General features: G+C 40.5%; 1 protein-coding gene across 1 annotated transcript in view; it reads left to right on the top strand.

Annotated features, from left to right (window-relative positions):
- svep1 (sushi, von Willebrand factor type A, EGF and pentraxin domain containing 1) overlaps positions 1 to 25,812 on the top strand; it is a 151,799-nt gene that overhangs the window by 29,785 nt on the left and 96,202 nt on the right. The window contains exons 2-3 of the mRNA XM_061960999.2: positions 8,220 to 8,475; positions 9,124 to 9,300. Of these exons, the coding sequence (XP_061816983.1) occupies positions 8,388 to 8,475; positions 9,124 to 9,300 (265 nt within the window). The 5' untranslated portion in view covers positions 8,220 to 8,387. The remainder of the gene's footprint in view (positions 1 to 8,219; positions 8,476 to 9,123; positions 9,301 to 25,812) is intronic.

Raw genomic sequence — 25,812 nt, 5'->3', positions numbered from 1 at the left:
TTTTCCGTACCTTGGAGACATCATGCCTCGTCGGTGTGTTGTCGGAGGGTGTAACAACACCAACAGGGACGGATTCAAGTTGCACCAGTGGCCCAAAGATGCGAAAGTGGCAAGAAATTGGACGTTTGTTCCGCAGACTTTACCGACGAAAGCTATGCTACGACAGAGATGGCAAGAATGTGTGGATATCCTGTGACACTCAAAGCAGATGCATTTCCAACGATAAAGTCAAAGAAATCTGCCGCCAGACCCCCATTGAATCTGCCGGAGTGTGTGAGCAATTCAGGGACAAAGGTCCTCGGTAGCACGGCAAGCAATGGCGGCAGTTTGTTCCCACAGACGAGCGAGCTAAACCCCCTATCGACCCTAGCTTCCCTGGCCTGCTGACATCAACTCCAAAACTGGACAGATCAGCTTTCAGGAAAAGAGCGCGGATGAGGGTATGTCTACAGAATATATTAATTGATGAAAATTGGGCTGTCTGCACTCTCAAAGTGCATGTTGTTGCCAAATGTATTTCATATGCTGTAAACCTAGTTCATAGTTGTTAGTTTCCTTTAATGCCAAACAAACACATACCAATCGTTGGTTAGAAGGCGATCGCCGAATTTGTCCTCGCTTTCTCCCGTGTCGCTGACTGTCGTGTCGTTTTCGTCGGTTTCGCTTGCATACGGTTCAAACCGATATGGCTCAATAGCTTCAGTTTCTTCTTCAATTTCGTTTTCGCTACCTGCCTCCACACTACAACCATCCGTTTCAATACATTCGTAATCTGTTGAATCGCTTAAGCCGCTGAAATCCGAGTCTGAATCCGAGCTAATGTCGCTATAGCTTGCTGTTCTTTCCGCCATGTTTGTTTGTGTTGGCTTCACTATGTGACGTCACAGGAAAATGGACATGTGTTTATAACGATGGTTAAAATCAGGCACTTTGAAGCTTTTTTTAGGGATATTGCGTGATGGGTAAAATTTTGAAAAAAACTTCGAAAAATGTAATAAGCCACTGGGAACTGATTTTAATGGTTTTAACCATTCTGAAATTGTGATAATGTTCCCCTTTAAGTAATTCGTTGTAATGAAAGTGATCAAGTCCTGGCTTAATTGTGCACATTGTTTCGAATGAAGGAAGAGAAATGTGTTTCAAGTAGTGGTGTAATGGTACATGTACGTACATGCATGTCTGCATTTGGCATCCAGCGATGCTGCCATGCATATGTAGATCTTTGAGGAGCAGCTGGTCCACTTTGGCAGTACAGTCAAAAAGGTGTGGAAAGGCTGCCAAGTTGGGGAAAAAAAACACTTTTGAAGTCATGAAAGTATAAACTATGTCGAGGTTAATTAGCTACTGCTAATCCTTGCAGGCCTGTAGTTTTGCTATCAGCGTTACTTTGACACATACCATCGTCGCAAACACTCCCATCACTTGTTATCTCTCACTTGGACTCCCACTATCATTGCCAACAAGGGTTAGACCCATGCATCATTTAAAGAAAAGCAAAAAATACTACATTCAATCACACTATCCGTCTAATAAAGTGTTCCTGTCTTCTTTTTATCACTATTCTTCTCTAAACTAAACTTTTGGCCAAAGGCGGTTGTAAACAAATGTTCTCCAGGGGTGGAAAAAAAGGGCCAGTGTTTAACCAGAGAGGCACATTAAAACAAGGAAACAAACTATATTTTAAAGGCCTACTGAAATGCGATTTTCTTATTTAAACGGGGATAGCAGGTCCATTCTATGTGTCATACTTGATCATTTCGCGATATTGCCATATTTTTGCTGAAAGGATTAAGTAGAGAACATCGACGATAAAGTTCGCAACTTTTGGTCGCTGATAAAAAAGCCTTGCCTGTACCGGAAGTAGCAGACGAGTAGCGTGACGTCACAGGTTGTGGAGCTCCTCACATCTGCACATTGTTTACAATCATGGCCACCAGCAGCGAGAGCGATTCGGACCAAGAAAGCGACGATTTCCCCATTAATTTGAACGAGGATGAAAGATTCGTAGATGAGTGAAGTGAGAGTGAAGGACTAGAGGGCAGTGGGAGCGATTCAGATAGGGAAGATGCTGTGAGAGGCGGGTGGGACCTGATATTCAGCTGGGAATGACTAAAACAGTAAATAAACACAAGACATATACATACTCTATTAGCCACAACACAACCAGGCTTATATTTAATATGCCACAAATTAATCGCGCATAACAAACACCTCCCCCCTCCCGTCCATATAACCCGCCAATACAACTCAAACACCTGCACAACACACTCAATCCCACAGCCCAAAGTACCGTTCACCTCCCCAAATTTCATACAGCACATATATTTCCCCAAAGTCCCCAAAGTTACGTACGTGACATGCACATAGCGGCACGCACGTACGGGCAAGCGATCAAATGTTTGGAAGCTGCAGCTGCATGCGTACTCACGGTACCGCGTCTGCGTGTCCAACTCAAAGTCCTCCTGGTAAAAGTCTCTGTTGTCCCAGTTCTCCACAGGCCAATGGTAAAGCTTGACTGTCATCTTCCGGGAAGCACCGGCTGTGTTTGTGTTGCTGGAGCCGCCCGCAGTACACCGCTTCCCACCTACAGCTTTCTTCTTTGCTGTCTCCATTGTTCATTGAACAAATTGCAAAAGATTCACCAACACAGATGTCCAGAATACTGTGGAATTTTGCGATGAAAACAGACGACTTAATAGCTGGCCACCATGCTGTCCCAAAATGTCCTCTACAATCCGTGACGTCACGCGCTGACGTCATCATACCGAGACGTTTTCAGCAGGATATTTCGCGCGGAATTTAAAATTGCACTTTAGTAAGCTAACCCGTATTGGCATGTGTCGCAATGTTAAGATTTCATCATTGATATATAAACTATCAGACTGCGTGGTCGGTAGTAGTGGGTTTCAGTAGGCCTTTAAGAATAGACAGTAATACCTCAATTTACGAGCTTAATTGATTCTGTTCTTAACTGAAAACACTTGTATCTCAAATCGTCTTCCGTTGAAATGAACGGAAAACAATTTAACTCATGCTTGCCTGCCCCCAAACACCACAATTTTAACATGTAACAAACCTTCTAAAAAGAAAAACATGCTTTTAGATAATGAATATTATATGAAAAACAATGTAAAATAATGTACTACAAAAAACATTAGTTTTATGAAAGAATGTAATATTAATGTGTAGCATTTACCTTATAGAGTAGAATTTGACGGTATCTCATTCTACTTGTTTTTCCATCAAAGACACCATTAGCAGCTTTTCCAGATTTGCATGGATAAATGTCCACCGTCATTTTTGGCCTTTCTTTCTTACGTCCCAATCAACATGGAATTGATCGCTAATGTCTGTGTAGCTGGGAACGCCGAGGACACGCCCCCTTTTAATATGTAAATCGTATTGAAATTAGCCATGTGCCTGAGATCTGGGCACTCGGGCCAATCACAATTCAGTGTGAGTCAGTAGGAGGTGCTTCTTTCTTGTGCTTTAAGCTAAAGAATGAGGGATGAGATTGAGAACCCCCCCACATTCCCCCCAAAAAATAAATGGTTGGACGTCAGGAAAAAGGTGTAGAAGAAGATGGATGTGCATGGAGAAAACAAACGAGCGCACCAGAGACAAAGTCGTGCTGCACCCCAACTGAAAAGATTGTCAGTGCAATGTTACGTAAAACTTTAGCAGAGGTGGGTGACTCTGATTAAGCCCAACACAAATATAATTGTTGTAACTTACAGCAAAATGTGTTCATACAGTAGCCTGCTCGCGGCTAGATTAGCGTTTCATGTGAAAATTATGTAATATTTGGTTTGCAATGCCAACATACAAAAAAAGGATATGAAAGTCTCTGACACTTGTTTGATTACTCAATGTATTATTAAAACACAGCAGAGCTACTTGACATTTCTCCACAGTCTTTGGTGGCATGTTGCTGCAACCACTGGCGGCTGCAACTATCCGCCAGACTGGCAAAGTTTGTGCTGGAGTCACAGAAAAACATTGTGACAGCAATAGGTGGCAAAATGACTGCCTAGATCATCCTCACAAATAATTTTCTGTCCTTGCCTCGATCATTTTACATTGTTGAACTCAAATGTTGGCAAAGCCCGAACAGTCTATAGAAATGTGCATACGTGATGCATGAAGTTGGCATGAGGCACCGCAGATTTTCATGTCAAGTTCTCTATTGATACATCTGAACAAACATGAGGCCCCAGATGTTTTGGGCAGATCTTAAAGGGTTAACTGTGGCATTAGCTTCGCCAACTAATGGCGGGTATGCTTGTAACTCAGATTTTTGCTTGCAACTTAAAAGGTAACAATTAGCCGAGACATAGTGTTTATCTCAAAATACTCGTTGGGGGACTCTTAAGTTGTGGTACTACTATACGGTAAACTTTAATTTACTTTAAATCATACAAATATTTATTGAACAAAACTCCAGGGTACAACAATGTGCATTTCCTATTCATGAAGGCACCACTAGTTGGGTCCACATTTGATTTGTGTAGGTCAAGACTTTGTAGTTCTCAGAGTACAGTAGCTTTTTTTCCCCAGTTTCTAAAACAATGTCTTGAAACAAAAACAGTGTCAGGGTCATTTGGTGTGCCAAAATGTCTACATGCATAGCAAAAGAGTCCATCATGACAGAATATTCAATCCAGAAGGTTACACTGTCTTCTGTCTTCCATCAATGGGGATGGAATTATATGCAACTTGGGCTGTACTGGAACAGGGTTCTTGGCCTTGCTGATATCTGTGCTACAGCAACTAACAAAACACTGCTTACAAAGGTTCATTATGTCTACTTATTCATGTACTTTTCCAAATGTTCTTGTAATCAGACCATATTTTTGGTATAGATAGGTAAGGATTCCATCTAATATACCGAATTTATGGTCTTATTACAAGAACATTTGGAAAAGTAACAACACACTCCCTTTAAACTAGAGATGGAAATCTTTGGGCACCTCACGATTCGATTACGATTACGATTCAGGAGCCCCGATTCGATTGAAAATCGATTATTGATGCAACTTTAATTCATGTGTGATGCAGTTTTACATTTCTTTTTGTTTCACTAAATACGCGTTTATCATCTGCAACTTTAAAAAAACAATCCATTTGGAATAAGAAAGAGTTAAATTACTTCACACATTTATAACATTAATGCTAATGTATGCAAAACTGGAACATAACAACCTTATAATAAAGAAGCTGGTCGAATCTCTCGGTTAGGTGACTTGCTGCCGTCAACCAAATTTTAGAACTGTCCGCATTACTTTATTTACAATAAATAAATGGATTATCAATTATTGACGTTTACTAATCGATTTTATAATCGTCTATGTCCGAATTGCGATGCATCTAAAAATCAATTATTTCCCCCACCTCTACTTTAGACCTATTTTTAGGTTATTGGCGACCCCAAAGGGAATAAGCGGTAGAAAATGGATGGATGGATGGATGGCTACCGGAATAAATATTTGTATAAAAGTGTAAAATGTCATATGAAACAGAAGTCTCGAAATAAAAATATGCATACATGAAAGAATGTCAGCAAACCAAAAAATGTTATGTTATATATATATATATATATATATATATATATATATATATATATATATATATATATATATATATATATATATATATATATATAATTATCCATTCTCCTCATGTCTCTGGCCAAAGTCACAAATAAATGTGCAAGCAATGGCTGGTTTCATTTACCATTATGTTGACAACCACCTATGTCAGTCGGTAAGTACTGAGGCTGTCGACATAAACGGTTTCCACTGTAGTAACTTTTAAGATAAGAAAATATTGACGAGGTCACTCAAAAATTGCCACCCATCCATCCATCCATTTCATGCAACTGAAATGTGAGTCAACACAAAATGAGCAAGACAAATAAAAATGCAATTGTGTTCACCCAGACGACCATATTAAGTAAAATCAGTTATGGTACAAAGCCTCCTTCTCTCCTCATATTCCACACTTGCTTGCTGCCTTGTTTCATGGCCTCTGTAATTACTCTCCTGCCAGACGCGCTTGATGTTTGGCCAATTAGACAATAAAGACCAGAGCTTTTCTTTCCTTCACCCCGTCACACCCTTTTGTCCTCTTTTCTCATGATCTCTTTGGACCCAGAAGACAGAGAAATCTCTCTTCTTTCATCCCTCTATTTAGTACAAATGACCTTTCTGGCAGCTACCATAACAATCTGCTCTTTTAATGATCAGACTTTTTTTTCCATTGTCCTCTTTTAAACTAAACAGATAAGAAAACAATAATATTTTCTGATCCTCCTCTCCCCTGAAAATAAAGAGCTGTCTAATTGTATGTGGTGGATGGTAAAAAAAAAGCTAAAATTACTTTGGGAACAGTATCTGGGGGTGGACACGGTGCTCGCTCAGTCTGCCCACTGTTTTTTGGTGGTTTTAGACCACTGGCTAGCAGCTGGCTTGTCTGTCGGAGAAATCATTACAGTTTTAAGCCATTCTCTCATTTTCTCTCGCTCCTGCTGAGGTAGGCTTTCGTCGAAGCTTACAATTGAGGGTTGTGGTCATGTGTGACGTTCGTCAATATTCACTTTAGCCCTATCTCTAAACCGATGTGCTCTGTGATTATATACAGTCTAGAAAGGAGAGTTGGAGCACCACCTATAGGTTGTACTCAAAATGCTTTGGAAGCCATGCAAGGATACATTTAAAACATGCATCCATTTTCTACCGCTTGTCCCTCTCAGTCGCAGTTATCCTCAAATTTTATAATCATAGCCGAAGATTTGCTTTATGGCAGTCATGTTTGTTTTCAACCAATTTTGCTCAACATTTTTGGACCCTTTTACTCAACCAATCCCACAAATTATGTGCAGCCTAGCAATTTTGCCAAATCTTTGCAATTTCTTGCACCTTTTGGCCAGTTGTCAACATTTTCGCCATTCAAATTTATTCCAGCAGAACTCTAAAGCAGTGGTTCTTAACCTTGTTGGAGGTACCGAACCCCACCAGTTTCATATGCGCATTCACCGAACCCTTCTTTAGTGAAAAATAAAATGTTATTTTTTTCCAAATTCAAGAAAAAGTCATATGTTTTTTAACTGGTGCACAAAATGAACCGTGCATGAACATCACCTTGTTTAAAGAACAAAACCAATACAGTGCATGAACTCACAACAAATTACACACCTTACATACATTACCATGAATTGATTAACGTGGACCCCGACTTAAACAAGTTGAAAAACTTATTCGGGTGTTACCATTTAGTGGTCAATTGTACGGAATATGTACTGTACTGTGTCCTTTGCAATCTACTAGTAAAAGTTTCAATCGATCAATCAGATGGAAAATTAGAGGGAACATTGTTTGGTGGTATCCATAATACGCCGATAGGAAGAAGTTTTTATTCACACAATAAGTCGGATGTGTCTTTACCTCCGTGGCGGAGGCTCCGCCGAACCCCTGAGACCTACTCACCGAACCCCTAGGGTTCGATCGAACCCAGGTTAAGAACCACTGCTCGAAAGTAATGCAAACATCCAACCAATTCAATGTCTCCAAGCATCACGGGGGAGATTTTGCTGCAAACTTTTGAAAATGCTGCAGTGAAATCAGGCATCTAATGCGACAACAATCACACAAAAAAGCCCGCAAAATCCTGGAGAGACTGATTATTACACAGTTGCCTCTTGTTTGATTATTATCATTGTTTTCCAACAAACTGATGGAAAATTGGCTTTGGATTCAGAAGTCAAAGTGACAAGCAGATATTTTAGTTCGACTAGTGTAAAATTGAATATGAAAAAGGTTTCAAGAACAAAAAAAGCTTGGAATAGCTTGTTGTATCAAATAATGTCGAGCTAAGAACTGCATTTGCCTGAATTAAAAATGTTTCTGTCAAAATTTAAATAAATTAATCAAGAAACATGAAATGCCTTATCGACACATATTATACCCAGGCTTTTGCGGGTAGGTTAGTTTTGGCCCCCCGGGCCTTGTGTTTGACACCTGTGAACTATAGTTAAAGTGGGTGTATTGTTGAACGGTATAAGACATTTTAAGTGATGTATTTGTCAGAAAAACTATACCTTAGCTAACACATAGGTGTGCATGTTTGACAAATTGTCATTCTTTTGGTTTAGGAGTAGAAGAAGTGTAAACAACAAATTAAGTATTCTAATGTGTGTGTATTTCCTTCTTTGCATACTTAAGCAAATCCTGCGTCATTCCCGCGCAAATGCCAGCAAGGTCATCTTTCTGATCACCGACGGCTACTCAAACGGCGGAGATCCTCGCCCGGTTGCGGCGGCTTTGAGGGAGCGCGGTGTGGAGATCTTCACGCTGGGCATCTGGCAGGGGAACATCCGAGAGCTGCACGATATGGCCTCACAGCCCAAAGACCAGCATTGCTACTTGGTGCACAACTTTGCCGAGTTTGAAGCACTGGCTCGCCGAGCATTGCACGAAGGTAAGATGATTTATCAAGATTTAAGCGAGATGATTTTGGAGTGTCCAAAAACATTTTCCATATTTTTATGGAAGGATTCTGAGGATGATCTAACCATCAAGTTTAAAAAAAACACATCTGTTAACCAACTTGACAGACTTTGGGACATATCGGATTGCACCCCTTTTTCCAAATACTGTACTTCTTTAAGTCTGTAAGAGCACATCATGCATCACACTTTAGAAGCTGTGGTGCCACATCTTCATCACATTTCAACACTTCAATCAGAATATAAAACATTCCATTTTAAATTTGACAATGTCAGCTGGTAAATTGTGCCAGCAGCCATTAAAGCCCCCCACCCTGCATCACGCACATTCAAAATTACACACAAAATTAAGTGGGACTTCCCATGATTTGGTCCAAATATCACTAATAGATAAGAGTAGGGGCGAGTTGTAAATCATGCACACGTTCTTGCAGGATGTCGGAAAACCCAGACTGGGGGAGAAGCTGCAGTAAAGATCAGAGACAGTCTCGGATAAGGCCGTGAGAACGCCACTAGTATCAGCTCCGTCTCTTCTCTCTTTGTCGGCCAGGAAGAGTCCTTAAAGCAAGCAGGTTTTTTTATGTTTAAAGCGTGAACCATATCCACTCCTGTGTCCTCAGATCTCCCCACAGGCCTGTACATCCAGGAGGACCTGTCCCGCTGCTCCTCCTTGTGTGAAGCCGGCCGGGAATGCTGCGACGTGATGGCCAGCTGCAAGTGCGGAACACACACAGGACAGTACGACTGCATCTGTGAGAAGGGATACTATGGAAAGGGTCTGCAGCATGAGTGCACAGGTAGGACACTTGGACGGACATTTTTGGTATTTTAAAGGTCCCATATTATAGTATTTTACTACAATTTTAAATAAGTGTGAGAGGTTCCACAATAGTCTAATGTTGATGCTGGAACACATTAAAATAGCTTTTAGTAAGAGCACGCTGTTTTTGTGTTTGTCCACACCTCTCTCCAACAGAATGTATAGAAGCAATAGTGTGCACTTTATCAACTTTTTTCATTTGCACTGTATCACATCAGATATAGGGATGTCCGATAATGGCTTTTTGCCGATATCCGAGATTAACAGATACCGATATCAACCGATATATGCAGTCGTGGAATTAACACATTATTATGCCTAATTTGGACAACCAGGTATGGTGAAGATAAGGTACTTTTTAAAAAATTAATAAAATAAGATAAATAAATTAAAAACATTTTCTTGAATAAAAAAGAAAGTAAAACAATATAAAAACAGTTACATAGAAACTAGTAATTAATGAAAATGAGTAAAATTAACTGTTAAAGGTTAGTACTATTAGTGGACCAGCAGCACGCACAATCATGTGTGCTTACGGACTGTATCCCTTGCAGACTGTATTGATATATATTGATATATAATGTAGGAACCAGAATATTAATAACAGAAAGAAACAACCCTTTTGTGTGAATGAGTGTGAATGAGTGTAAATGGGGGAGGGAGGTTTTTTGGGTTGGTGCACTAATTGTAAGTGTATGTTGTGTTTTTTATGTTGATTTAATTTAAAACAAAAAAAACGATACCGATAATTTCCGATATTACATTTTAACGCATTTATCCTATCGGGCATCTCTAATCAGACAGAACAACGTAACATCAAGAAGTGGGATAACAAACTTTGGCAACACGAGTGTAGATATGTGAGCTGCGTCTCTAGCTAACTGATATAGTTGGCAGCACTTTCTTTTAAAGAGGTCATATTATGATATGTTTTTGTATTTTTAAAACACCTCTTTGTGGTCTGCATAACATGTAATGATGGTTCCTTGGTCAAAATTGTGTATAGATTTTGATGTGAAGACCTATCTTCAAGCCACTTTTTGGCAGCCTCTGAAAACAGGCCGTTTTGCAAGGCGGAGTTGTTAGATGCAAATGAACCCTTCCTCACTGCGCTCCCTCACGCTGACCTAAAATTCGTCCCAGCCCCGGCAGCCATATTTGTAGTGTGTAGCTTGTCAACAATTGGCTAAAGCGACAAGCTACGTTATGAGCTACAGCGCTAACGTAATAATGTATTATATAACTTAATCCTTTTTTTTTTTTTCTTTTTTTTTTTCTTGTCCTGTGCAGCTTCTCAGGCAAATCATATAGTTGATGTAGATGCCCATGTCGGCTGTTCAGATTTACTTTACAAAAGAGAAGTGTAGGATACTTCTCTTGTTGCCTTATTTGTATTTGACTTTAGTAAATGTATTTATATTATCATTTAGTGCAGCCGGGCCGGAGCAGGAGGGGATAGAAAGAGAGAAAAAAAGAAGACAGAGGGGGAAATTGTGGGGACAAGAGGGGGATTAGACAGAGAGACAAAAACAACAACAGCAAACAATAACAACAACAACAACAATAGAGCAACATCAGCAAATACGATATGTACAAATATGATGGTAAAAGTAATAGCAAATAAGCAGTTAGCGAAAATAAAAAATAATACAGAAATTACAATGAGCATTATTACACTACAAATGGAGCAATTCAAATACCAATAGAAATAGCGCTATTGATAATGAACAATACCAATACTTTACCTTTATTATCAACAATACAGTTGTTCAAATGCAACAATACATATACGTAATGATAACTTGAGATACGAAAGAATGCAGAAAAATGGAGGGGGAGAAAGAGAAGCAACCCACATTAACCTTGTAGATTGTTATAGTAATAATAGGATAAGCTTTGTCCGTGTGCCATGTGTTATACCCAGTTTACCCTAGGGCAACAACGTTAATATATGTTTGATGAAACGTGATTATGTGCATGAGTGTAAGTATGCATATGTACTTGTATATGTACAGAATGTGTATATGTGTTTGTACAGTGAGTGTATATGTACAGTATGTGTATGTTTGTATATTGAATGTGCGTGTGGGTGTACGAACTTTAAGTATGTAAATAACCTACTCCTTCATTGCTACTGCCCCGCAATAAAAAGTAGTTTTTAGGAAAATCATTCTTTATATTGCTGTAGGTTTTCCTACATTAGAAGGCCAAATTACAAGCTACTCTACAAATCAAGCTAACATTGGTAACGCATCATACAGTGTATTGTTATTACTGTTTCATTTTCCCCTCCATTGCCATAAATAGTAGGCACCTCCTCCACCATTAAAAGTAGCTTTTGGGAAAATCCATCATTATTTTTGCTGCAGGTTTGTGAAGCAAGAATCTTCGAAGTGGCACACACGAAGAGAGACTTTACCAGTTGAAGGCACTTTGCTGCGAAACATAAAAGTTAGCCAGCCACGTCTTACGTGTGTATGGTGACCTGTGTTGGTAAACAAAACCAATAAGGTGGACTTACTACCGAAAAACCTGTGCAATATATGGAGATACCTGCTGACGTCACAAACCGGGCAATCTCCAAATGGCTTGTTTGGAAGAAGTATGAAGGAAAGAAAGATTGTTTTATAATTACCGTATTTCTGCAATGCATTAATGGTTTGATTTTACAATTCCGGAGCTTATGCAGATCGGAAATACACAAAAACAAGTAGGCAAGAAAAGTTGGTTTTGCATGATAAGTCTTCTTTAATATGTGTAGCAAAGCCTACCGAGAACTTTCCAAGCCACTGTTTGAGCACCTTTTCTCTCAATAGTGGAGCAAGTGAGGGAGATCATAAATAGATTTTGTGCCCATAAACAGACTGCAAAACTGGCGAAAAGAACAGGTAATTTTCTGTGTAATTTCATGCAACGACTGAGGGATATTTGACAGAGACGCAGACTTTATTTTAAGACGTGAAGTCAGACTTCTGCTCTCAAATGTGGAGCAAACAAGTGAGGGAAATGATAGATTTTTCTCACGTTTGGGGCTCATAAACGGGCTCTATGGACACGTATTACTGATGGAACATCATTCGATTGTTTTCCCCACACACATATAGTCAAATAAACACTTAAAGAACTTGTTCAAGGTCCAAGAGCATCATTAGTAAGTAATGTGAAAAGCTTCTAACAATAATTACATTTTCGTAACATCTTTTCGCCAAGTGAGGTAGTGTTAATCTGTTTAATTTAAATCACCTTATCAGAGCGACTGCAGAATTTATGAGGGATCAGATTAGGACTGAAACCATGTCTATAATTGAGCTCAGTGAGATGAAGCGAGATAACATCTTAAATGTTAGATTGTGTCTCTAGGGGAGCGCAGGAGCCATCCCACTTGTCCGTGTCAGAAGTGATACAGTCAATGAACTTTACTGCCATGTACTCACTCATGGGGCTTGATTGTGTTGTTTCAAATCCATCCAAGAGCGCAGGGGATCAAGTGATCTGCCTCATGACATCATCCCATCTTCCTTAATTTACTATGTCTCACAAGGGTGTCCCAGCCTTGTCATGCTAAAGTTGCATCATGTTCACTCCGCGTGCATGTGTGTGTGTGCGTGCTTGCAGTGCAATGACTAACAGCTGCGCTAGCTTCAAAGTGAGTGATTGAGTGACTGCTTAATTTGGTGAGAAATTGGTTTAACGAAGATGCTTCTTAAACGCAACACTTCTGGATAGTAATACTCGAAGAATAGAAACTGTTAAAAAAAACAGGGCAAAGGATGTTCCAAAGTGCCCTATTAATCAGAAGTGACTTTTTAATGATGCTCTAACAGTAATATGTTTCTTTAAAACCTTGTTTATGAACACCAATCATGAAGAACATCTATCATGTCCCTCACTTCTTTTGTCCAATTTGGAGAGAAGAGGTGTTTAAATGCCTGCCTTTAAAGTGCGTCTTTTCATGACGTCATGAAGGAAAAGCCTCCTTCTCCATGATGACTCGATACCGCCTCGGACCCGTCCTAAGCTAGCTATGCCCACTCCAAGTTTCCGCCCATCATTTTACAGAGAAGTCTTTTTTTTCTTCTTTTTTTTTAAAAGGAAAAAAAACATTGAATAATAAAGCTTACTGGTCGTCTGTCAGCTACAGACATGGGAGTTGCATTAAAGGGGAACATTATCACCAGACCTATGTAAGCGTCAATATATACCTTGATGTTGCAGAAAAAAGACCATATATTTTTTTAACCGATTTCGGAACTCTAAATGGGTGGATTTTGGCGAATTAAACGCCTTTCTATTATTCACTCTCGGAGCGATGACGTCACGTTGTGACGTCACATCGGGAAGCTATCCGCCATTTTCTCACTTTCGTCGGTGTGTTGTCGGAGGGTGTAACAACACGAACAGGGACGGATTCAAGTTGCACCAGTGGCCCAAAGATGCGAAAGTGGCAAGAAATTGGACGAAATTTGTTCAAAATACGAGGCTGTGGGGAAAGCCGACGAAATGGTCAGTCGTTTGTTCCGCACACTTTACCGACGAAAGCTATGCTACGACAGAGATGGCAAGAATGTGTGGATATCCTGCGACACTCAAAGCAGATGCTGACATCAACTCCAAAACTGGACAGATCAGCTTTCAGGAAAAGAGAGCGGATGAGGGTATGTCTACAGAATATATTAATTGATGAAAACTTTATTCATTACTCGTGGTTTTACGTAAATTATTATACATAAACTGTGTTTACCAATAATTTAGCTTAAAAACTTTTTTTTTTTTTCAATCATTCGAGTACATTCGGGTAGTCTTGTGTAATGCAGTATTTTGTGTCTATTTAGGTATGGTTAACCTGAGTGCTGAAATCGTGGAAAAATATATGTTCTTAGCGCGCCTGAAATGGGCTGTCTGCACTCTCAAAGTGCATGTTGTTGCCAAATGTATTTCATATGCTGTAAACCTAGTTCATAGTTGTTAGTTTCCTTTAATGCCAAACAAACACATACCAATCGTTGGTTAGAAGGCGATCGCCGAATTCGTCCTCGCTTTCTCCCGTGTCGCTGGCTGTCGTGTCGTTTTCGTCGGTTTCGCTTGCATACGGTTCAAACCAAAATGGCTCAATAGCTTCAGTTTCTTCTTCAATTTCGTTTTCGCTACCTGCCTCCACACTACAACCATCCGTTTCAATACATGCGTAATCTGTTGAGTCGCTTAAGCAGCTGAAATCCGAGTCTGAATCCGAGCTAATGTCCCTATTCCTTGCTGTTCTTTCCGCCATGTTTGTTTGTGTTGGCATCACTGTGTGACGTCACAGGAAAATGGACGGGTGTATATAACGATAGTTAAAATCAGGCATTTTGAAGCTTTTTTTAGGGATATTGCGTGATAGGTAAAATTTTGAAAAAAACTTCGAAAAATAAAATAAGCCACTGGGAACTGATTTTTAATGGTTTTAACCCTTCTGAAATTGTGATAATGTTCCCCTTTAAGCTACACAGAAAATTACAAAAAAATTGACTTGACATATATATTACATTGTTATTTGGTATGGCCTGGTGTTTAAAATCTAAGATAGAAAATATCATAAATTAATCAAATATGTTTTTTAAAATTTAGATTTTCCCCTATAGCGCGGGGAGATGGTTTAACGAGGGAGCTCCTTAAACACAACACTCCTCAATAGTTACATCGCTGGGCAGTTACATCACTGGGCGAGGATGAAAACATCACAATCCTGCCAGCTGATCTCGCACAGTAATTCTCAACACAACTGACGACCAAAACCAGTTGCTCAAAGACTCCAACACATGAAATTCTCAAAAGGGACCCCACAAGTGGGTATAAGAGGAGAATCATTGCGTACTTATAAACTCTACAGAAGTCAGAAGCCATCAACCGGGCATTGTATTACAGCTTATACCCACAAGACACCATCCCTGGCATTTATGGCCTTCCAAAAATACACAAAGATGTGGCTCCCCTCAGACCCATTGTCAGCAGCATTAACTCTGTGACATACAATATTGCTAAGTATGTGGCCAACATCTTAGCACCTCTGATTCGCAAAACTCCACATCATGTCCAAAACTCGATTGACTTTGTAGCAAAGATCAGAGATCTAAAACTGGACAAAAATATAACTATAGTTTTATTCGATGTCACCTCCCTGTTCACCTGTATTCCAACCCAAGATGCAGTAGAGACGGTGAGGCAACGTCTACTATGTGATCACACCTTACAGGATAGATCCACACTAAACACAGAACAGATTTGCCTTTTGCTGGAACTTTGCCTTAACACATGCTTTTCAATTTTTCAATTAAATTCAAAAACATGGTTGTGCCAACCTGTATCCCCAATAGTAGCAAATATTTACATGGAGGACATGGAAAAGAGAGCTCTAAGCTCTTTTAAGGGAACAGCACCAAGTCATTGGTACAGATATGTTGATGACACATGGGTGAAAATCAGAAACCAAGAAGTGGACAAGAACATCAAGTTCACATGTGAGGATGTCAAAGACAGTAAGTTGCCTTTTTTTGGACTGTGATGTCCACATTGGAGAAAACAGGGGCCTCCATGTCGGGGTTTACCGAGAACCCCACACATACGACCGATACCAACTTTTTGACTCACACTACCCACTGGAACACAAACTGGGCGTTATCAGAATCCTACAACAGAAAGATGATAAGGTTCCTATCAGTCCACAGGCCAAAAGCAAAGAGTATTGGCATTTAAAGGAAAGTCCTCAAAATCTCTGGCTACCCCAGCTGGTCGTTTGTGAAAAGTGCATCCAGTTCCAGAAATAAAAACAACAGAGTGGATGAGGAGGGAAAAGGTGACAGACGCAAAATTATTCCATATGTATTAGGTCTATCTGAGAAACTCAGAAGATCTTTTAACCAACACAACATCCCACTACACTCCAAAGCAGGCAACACCCTGAGACAGAGGCCAGTGCATCCGAGAGACCGGACACCCCAAACCCACAAAAAAAAATCGGGTGTATGCTATCCAGTGTAATGTTGAATGCACTGATTCATATATTGGGGAAACAAAACAACCACTAAGCCGACACATCGCACAGCATAGACGGGCTAACTTTTCAGGCCAAGACTCAGCTGTCTACCTGCACCTCAGGGAGAAACAGCACTCCTTTGAGAACAAAAATGTACAGACTGGACAGGGAGGACCGATTGTACAAAAGAGGAGTGAGGGAAGCCATCTATCTCAAGGTTGAAAAACCATCCCTGAACAGAGGAGCTAGTCTGCGACATCATCTTTCTCCCACATACAACACTGTCCTTTCAACCATTCCTGAAAGACTCTGCAATTTAGCCTCCAACAAATAACAGGAGTTAGAAACATTCTGGTCACAGAAGGTGACCAGAATGCCAATTGTTTACAACTGAATGGTATGCTAACGCGGTGATTCCGACTATTTCGGACTGGTAGTAGTCGATTCACAAAATACCTCAATGCTAACGAGGGGAAATTACAATTCAATGACTGTCGTTGGCTTTGACAGTAAGATTGCTCGTTTGCAGCAAAACAGTTTTTTTTCTCACTACAATAGGGCGAAACCATCCTTGCCCAGGCACACTCTCCTGGTTTTGGAGGTTTTATATTTGGGGTTTTGACCAATCTAAGTCTAAGACAAGATCTGACCAATCTATGTCTATGAGCATGAACTGATTAACCCTACTCGGATAAGAGGCGAAATGTCTTCTAACCCAAACCCTACAGTCCAGTTGCGATCGATTGAATGCCCTGAGATTACAATGACCTGGATGAATCAGAACATTCATAGACACTCCTGTATAATGATCTCTAAAGTTAGATAAACATTTTTTTTTTGCAAATAATCATTAACTTAGAATTTAATGGCAGCAACACATTGTAAAAAAGTTGGCACGGGTATTTTTACCACTGTGTTACATGGCCTTTCCTTTTAACAACACTCAGTAAACGTTTGGGAACTGAGGAGACCAATTTTTCAAGCTTTTCAGGTGGAATTCTTTCCCATTTTTGCTGTAGTTACTGACAATGGTTTTCCGAAGTGTTCCTGAGCCCATGTGGTGATATCCTTTACACAACGCTTTTGGATGCAGTACCGCCTGAGGAATGGAAGGTCACGGGCATGCCGCTTACGTGCAGTGATTTCTCCAGATTTTCTGACCCTTTTGAGAATATTACGGACCGTAGATGGTGAAATCCCTAAATTTTTTGCAATAGCTCGTTGAGAAATGTTGTTCTTAAACTGTTCGACAATTTGCTCACGCATTTTTTCACAAAGTGGTCCCGGTTTGTGAATGACTGAGCATTTCATGGAAGCTGCTTTTATACCCAATCATGGCACCCACTTTTTTGCCACTTATGCCAGCTTTTTTGAAAAATGTTGCAGGCATGAAATTCCAAATGAGCGATTATTTTCCAAAAATAACAACGTTTCTCAGTTCGAACGTTAAGTATCTTGTCTTTGCAGTGCAAATTGAATATAGGTTGAAAAGGGTTTGCAAATTATTGTATTCTGTTTTTATTCATAATTTACACAACGTGCCAACTCCACTGGTTTTGGGTTTTGTACACAAAATTCTGCTTTTTGCAGACACACTCTGTTAGAGACCAGCTTGGACAAACACAGCTCATCAATCGGCTGGTAGATTTCGGTCAGCACACTTCCAATACAGTATTGTGGCACATCTGACACTTTAAAGTGTTAAGTAATACTCTCATATGGGACCTTTAGGAGTGTACTGCGTGATATTAATAAGCATGCGAATATCTACAATCCTATGTGTGGTGTTAAATAAAGCTCTGGACCAGACTTTCATACATGTTTTTTAGGTTAGCCTGTTTTGTGCAGTAGCGTCTCTAAAAGCAGAAAGATGTGTGGTAAAGAGCAGTACGTCACACTGCAGAAAATTCTAGTCTCCATTTCTGTATTTTGTTGCTTTAACCTCAACAGGCTTGGCTGAAGAAGAGTTGTTGCGTAGATTCTGGGTACTCTGTGTGCTCCACTGGTCAACTTTTGACAGGCATAGCAAAGACCGCTGCCAGAAACAAGCCTCCCTCTGCTGTATTTGTGTGAGTGTGAGTGTGTGGGTGTGTGTGTGTGTGTGTGTGTGTGTGTGTGTGTGTGTGTGTGTGTGTGTGTGTGTGTGTGTGTCTCTTCAGGTGGGTTATGCTGTCTGGGCTCAATAGTTTTGTGCCTTTTTTTCTTGCCTGAGCCTTCTAAAAACATACAAGAGCATGTCCTGTCTGTGGATTGTTATTATTATTGACTGAGGGATCCTGTTGGAAAAACGATCCAAATCCCCACTGTGTACAGCAGTATTGTTTATGGATCCATCCCAGCCAAGAAAAACAGACTCTTCCCAAAACACGAACGGAATTCCAGCAGATAATGACGAATGATGAACTCCGTTTTGACACCACACTCTTGACAAACTGGACATTGTTGTCGCCCCTTAAATATCTGTATTATGGTGCAAGAAAGTCCATTTTTTTAACCTTATCTTTAGCCTGAGGAATGACAGCATGTCTGGCTTGTGTTCATGTGGTGTCATTGTAGCGGCTCTGCGTTGTGTTTCGATCTTCCCATACTGCCACCGCGAACCCAGGTTGCCTGATTGAGAAGTAAGTGTGCTCGCCACGAGACTTAAATCCCAAGCTGCAAACCCGGCGGCAAGCACACTATTTAAAGTTGTCAGGGAGTGAGGTTTATGAACGATCTTCGATCTGGCGCAACCACCCTAGCTGATCCCTTTTACATCAGCATGCACTGTGTATTGTTACATGTAAGCTATGAACTGTTTTATGTACAAACCCCGTTTCCATATGAGTTGGGAAATTGTGTTAGATGTAAATATAAACGGAATACAATGATTTGCAAATCCATATGTTGCTCCAAAACCTGTATGTACCTTTTAGCATTAATGGCGCCTTCACAGATGTGTAAGTTACCCATGTCTTGGGCACTAATACACCCCCATACCATCACAGATGCTGGCTTTTCAACTTTGCGCCTATAACAATCCGGATGGTTCTTTTCCTCTTTGGTCCGGAGTACACGACGTCCACAGTTTTCAAAAACAATTTGAAATGTGGACTCATCAGACCACAGAACACTTTTCCACTTTGTATCAGTCCATCTTAGATGAGCTCAGGCCCAGCGAAGCCGACGGCGTTTCTGGGTGTTGTTGATAAACGTTTTTTGCCTTGCATAGGAGAGTTTTAACTTGCACTTACAGATGTAGCGACCAACTGTAGTTACTGACAGTGGGTTTCCGAAGTGTTCCTGAGCCCATGCGGTGATATCCTTTACACACTGATGTCGCTTGTTGATGCAGTACAGCCTGAGGGATCGAAGGTCACGGGCTTAGCTGCTTACGTGCAGTGATTTCTCCAGATTCTCTGAACACTTTGATGATATTACAGACCGTAGATGGTGAAATCCCTAAATTCCTTGCAATAGATGGTTGAGAATGTTTTTCTTAAACTGTTCAACAATTTTCTCACACATTTGTTGACAAAGTGGTGACCCTCGCCCCATCCTTGTTTGTGAATGACTGAGCATTTCATGGAATCTACTTTTATACCCAATCATGCACCCACCTGTTCCCAATTTGCCTGTTCACCTGTGGGATGTTCCAAATAAGTGTTTGATGAGCATTCCTCAACTTTATCAGTATTTATTGCCACCTTTCCCAACTTCTTTGTCACGTGTTGCTGGCATCAAATTCTAAAGTTAATGATTATTTGCACAAAAAAAAAATGTTTATCAGTTTGAACATCAAATATGTTGTCTTTGTAGCATATTCAACTGAATATGGGTTGAAAATGATTATCAAATCATTGTATTCCGTTTATATTTACATTTAACACAATTTCCCAACTCATATGGAAACGGGGTTTGTACCATTTTGACCCAAGTGTACAGTCATGGCTGGAAATGCTATTTGTATGGGTTTTGGTCCAAATTCTTTGGTGGACAGGAAATAAGCATCCGGATGACCGACAAGTTCTCCTGATGCATTTTTTGCTACTGAAAATGAATCTGGCAGTAATTTCCCATAGTATCAATTAGTTTTTGAGTAATTAGTAGATAAGTACCGTAACTGTACTTGATCAGACTCGAGTGATTTTAGGTAAGCACGCCATTTATGTCGGCATAGCTTGATTCCAAGTTCCACATTTGCAGTGTCCAGTCACACCGACCTCACTCTCTCGACTTCCGTCTGCTCCAATGTTTCACCCTCTCTTAGTACTCGCCTTTATAAGCCGCAGTTCATCCTCCATATATTCAGTTTCAAAAAGATAAGGTTGTGAATCCTCATTTGTCCAAAAATAGTTGTCTTGGTTTTCTGTTAACAAGTCGGCCATGATAAAAAAAACACTCACGTTTGTTTCCGGAAATAGAAACACACATGTGTTGTCGGAAGTGTGCTGCTGTGGAAACGGAAATTAATGCGCTGCGGAAATAAGTTTCGGTATTGCTTGAAATGACCAAAATAGGGTAAATATTGTACATATTACAAATTTTTATGAGTGTGTCTGTTACTACATTACATATAATTACTTGCAGTGAGTATATAAAACGTTGGTTGAGGGTTTTGACGTAGTTTTAGAAGGCTTTGAAGGCGACAATGGTAACTTCTATTTGCCGCATCTTTCAAGACTTTTTTATCATCCTTAGAATCCTAGAAAAGCAAAGTCATGTGTGTTCTTTTCGCTCATAATGATTTTGAACGATAGAGTACACAGCTTTTACCATGGAGACACTAATTTACTGCACATTCATGTTACCATACTCCTGCGTTTTGCTATGTTTTGAAACATGCAACAGACATTTATGTACCTCCTTTTTATGGGCATTTTTTTAGAAGCGTGGTGGTGCGATCCAACTTTTTTAGCACACTGAATATGCGTACTGGGAGACGCTGGCACGAATGGCGAGTGTGCGCTGGATTGTTCTAGACGCAAGAAAGTGCATATTGCAAGAAATGTATTTCATACATATGAAAATACGAACGCATGCAGACACCAAAAAGAATCATTTAAATTTGTTTTAATCAGCCCCTTAAGCCATTTAAATGCAATAAACTTGTATTTCTCGTATATTTTAAATATCACATCCATTTTCTACCGCTTGTCTCTTTCGGGGTCGCAGGGGGTGCTGGAGCCTATCTCAGTGGCATTCGGTTGGAAGGCGGGGTACACCCTGGACAAGTCGCCACCTCATTGCACGGCCAACACAGATAGACAGACAACATTCACACTCACATTCACACACTAGGGCCAATTTAGTGTTGTCAATCAACCTATCCCCAAGTGCATGTCTTTGGGGGAAGCCGGAGTACCCGGAGGGAACCCACGCAGTCACGGGGAGAACATGCAAACTCCACATAGAAAGACCCCGAGCCAGGGGATCGAAACCAGGACCTTTGTATTGTGAGGCACATGCACTAACCCCTGTATGACCGTGCTGCCCCTATATTTTTACATTGTAATTGAAATATTAACATTTAAATTTCCAAGTTAATTGCAACAAGCAAATAATAACAATACAATATACTTTGTCTCTTAGCAACATTTTGCATTTGAATAAAAATCACAACCAAAAGCAATAAAATATGTTAAGGAGGGTGTTGAGGCCCTCAAATACACACAAACAAAACATAAAATAAAATGATAAAATAAAGTATTGACAAACAAAGTTGCACTTCAATATTGAACATGTAGGCTGACAATCAAGTTAGGACCTTCTTAAACAAAAGTGCAAAGTAACAAGATAAACACTACAGTGTAATCAGATGTATTAACAGGTCATATGAAAACCAAACTTAAAGGGGAACATTATCACAATTTCAGAATTGTTAAAACCATTAAAAATCAGTTCCCAGTGGCTTATTATATTTTTCGAAGTTTTTTTCAAAATTTTACCCATCACGCAATATCCCTAAAAAAAGCTTCAAAGTGCCTGATTTTAACCACCCATCCATTTTCCTGTGACGTCACATAGTGAAGCCAACACAAACAAACATGGCGGAAAGAACAGCAAGCTATAGCGACATTAGCTCGGATTCAGACTCGGATTTCAGCGGCTTAAGCGATTCAACAGATTACGAATGTATTGAAACGGATGGTTGTAGTGTGGAGGCAGGTAGCGAAAACGAAATTGAAGAAGAAACTGAAGCTATTGAGCCATATCGGTTTGAACCGTATGCAAGCGAAACCGACGAAAGTGACACGACAGCCAGCGACACGGGAGAAAGCAAGGACGAATTCGGCGATCGCCTTCTAACCAACGATTGGTATGTGTTTGTTTGGCATTAAAGGAAACTAACAACTATGAACTAGGTTTACAGCATATGAAATACATTTGGTAACAACATGCACTTTGAGAGTGCAGACAGCCCAATTTTCATCAATTAATATATTCTGTAGACATACCCTTATCCGCGCTCTTTTCCTGAAAGCTGATCTGTCCAGTTTTGGAGTTGATGTCAGCAGGCCAGGGAAGCTAGGGTCGATAGGGGGTTTAGCTCGCTCGTCTGCGGGAACAAACTGCCGCCATTGCTTGCCATGCTACCGAGGTCTTTTGTCCCTGAATTGCTCACACACTCCGGCAGATTCAATGGGGGTCTGGCGGCAGATTTCTTTGACTTTATCGTTGGAAATGCATCTGCTTTGAGTGTCGCAGGATATCCACACATTCTTGCCATCTCTGTCGTAGCATAGCTTTCGTCAGTAAAGTGTGCGGAACAAACGTCCAATTTCTTGCCACTTTCGCATCTTTGGGCCACTGGTGCAACTTGAATCCGTCCCTGTTCGTGTTGTTACACCCTCCGACAACACACCGACGAGGCATGATGTCTCCAAGGTACGGAAAACAGTCGAAAAAAACGGAAAATAACAGAGCTGATTTGACTCGGTGTTTGAGAAAATGGCGGATTGCTTCCCGATGTGACGCCACGTTGTGACGTCATCGCTCCGAGAGCGAATATTAGAAAGGCGTTTAATTCGCCAAAATTCACCCATTTAGAGTTCGGAAATCGGTTAAAAAAATATATGGTCTTTTTTCTGCAACATCACGGTATATATTGACGCTTACATAGGTCTGGTGATAATGTTCCCCTTTAAGTCTGGCAGATTCAGAGTGAGATAACACCCACATGACAACATGACACATGTCTGCACTTTTAGAAATGGTAATTTTTTAAATTGCAGCATGTCTTTGACGATGTATTTAACCACACTTTCTGTGAGCGCACTCCATTTATCTTCTTGTTCACCAAACGCGAAGTGAGTGTGGACTGTCGGGTGATTGTGTTCCAAGCAGGCGTGCAGGTTTTGTTGTATTGGAGCACATTCGGCAAACTGACTCCTCGGTGTTGACAGGCTCATCTTTTTCCAGACTGTTGCGGTGGCATTTGCTTTTGTGATCGTTTGCTACTACATGTGTTGGTCACATGCTAACTTGTCGCAGTGTGTGATGCAAGTGGGCCAGCGGCCCTGCCACGTCGCACAAAGACTCAAAGACAGTTAATGAAGGACAATAAAATTCACCCCCTTCTTTTCATTCCGGTACAAACGGGCACAGCTGCTGGAACCGATGAAAAGTGTGAATGCTCTTGAAAAGCATGCACATGGCGATTTATCAACGCTGGAAAACTTACCAACTTAATTTTAATTTATTGTCGGTTGACTGACTTATCGAATATCGGCCTAGGCGCTCCTTATTTTGCTCAGTAAACAGACACAATCCTTTGCGCAAACCATTCGTTGATCAGGCACTTACACACAATATAAAATTGCCTGCAGTCTTATGTTGGGTGACATCAGCAAGCTGATGCAGGCCTACTACATGTTGGAGCTAAAAGTGGTCATTCCAAAATGCATTTAAACTCATTAGAAAACAATCCCTACTCTGTCTATTTTGGGGGGGATTTTACCTGTAGACATCATATTTAGGTCCACAACTATGAGATAAGTGTCAATGTTTTCAACATTAGAGGCGCCTTTTAGGAACAACTAGTTGCTAAGTTGCTGTTTTTACAAATCTTGCTCATATTATTCAGACATGTGCTTAGCAGTCGCCTAAAGGTGTATACTAAATTTAGAGGTGATTGGGCTAAACACCTTTGTAAAGCTGTGTGAGAAATTCCAAGTCAATTCGACTTGAGGATTTTCTACAAACCCCGTTTCCATATGATTTGGGAAATTGTGTTAGATGTAAATATAAACGGAATACAATGATTTGCAAATCCTTTTCAACCCATATTCAATTGAATGCACTACAAAGACAAGATATTTGATGTTCAAATTCATAAACTTTTTCTTTTTTTTGCAAATAATAATTAACTTAGAGTTTCATGGCTGCAACACGTGCCAAAATAGTTGGTAAAGGGCATGTTCACCACTGTGTTACATGGCCTTTCCTTTTAACAACACTCAGTAAACGTTTGGGAACTTTTTTTAAGCTTCTCAGGTGGAATTCTTTCCCATTCTTGCTTGATGTTCAGCTTAAGTTGTTCAACAGTCCGGGGGTCTCCGTTGTGGTATTTTAGGCTTCATAATGCGCCACACATTTTCAATGGGAGACAGGTCTGGACTATAGGCAGGCCAGTCTAGTACTTGCACTCTTTTACTATGAAGCCACGTTGATGTAACACATGGCTTGGCATTGTCTTGCTGAAATAAGCAGGGGCGTCCATGGTAACGTTGCTTGGATGGCAACATATGTTGCTCCAAAACCTGTATGTACCTTTCAGCATTAATGGCGCCTTCACAGATGTGTAAGTTACCCATGTCTTGGGTACTAATCCACCCCCATACCATCACAGATGCTGGCTTTTCAACTTTGCGCCTATAACAATCCGGATGGTTCTTTTCCTCTTTGGTCCGGAGGACACGACGTCCACAGTTTCCAAAAACAATTTGAAATGTGGACTCGTCAGACCACAGAACACTTTTCCACTTTGTATCAGTCCATCTTAGATGAGCTCAGGCCCAGCGAAGCTGACGGTGTTTCTGGGTGTTGTTGATAAACGGTTTTCGCCTTGCATAAGAGAGTTTTAACTTGCACTTACAGATGTAGCGACCAACTGTAGTTACTGACAGTGGGTTTCTGAAGTGTTCCTGAGCCCATGTGGTGATATCCTTTACACACTGATGTCGCTTGTTGATGCAGTACAGCCTGAGGGATCGAAGCTCACGGGCTTAGCTGCTTACGTGCAGTGATTTCTCCAGATTCTCTGAACCCTTTGATGATATTATGGACCGTAAACGGTGAAATCCCTAAATTCCTTGCAATAGCTGGTTGAGAAAGGTTTTTCTTAAACTGTTCAACAATTTGCTCACGCATTTGTTGACAAAGTGGTGACCCTCGCCCCATCCTTGTTTGTGAATGACTGAGCATTTCATGGAATCTACTTTTATACCCAATCATGGCACCCACCTGTTCCCAATTTGCCTGTTCACCTGTGGGATG

The sequence above is a fragment of the Nerophis lumbriciformis genome, linkage group LG05 (genome assembly GCF_033978685.3).
Source record: "Nerophis lumbriciformis linkage group LG05, RoL_Nlum_v2.1, whole genome shotgun sequence".
NCBI classification, from domain to species: Eukaryota; Metazoa; Chordata; class Actinopteri; order Syngnathiformes; family Syngnathidae; genus Nerophis; species Nerophis lumbriciformis.
The sequence above is the reverse complement of the archived record's forward strand: the minus strand, read 5'-3'. Positions and strand labels throughout refer to the sequence as shown.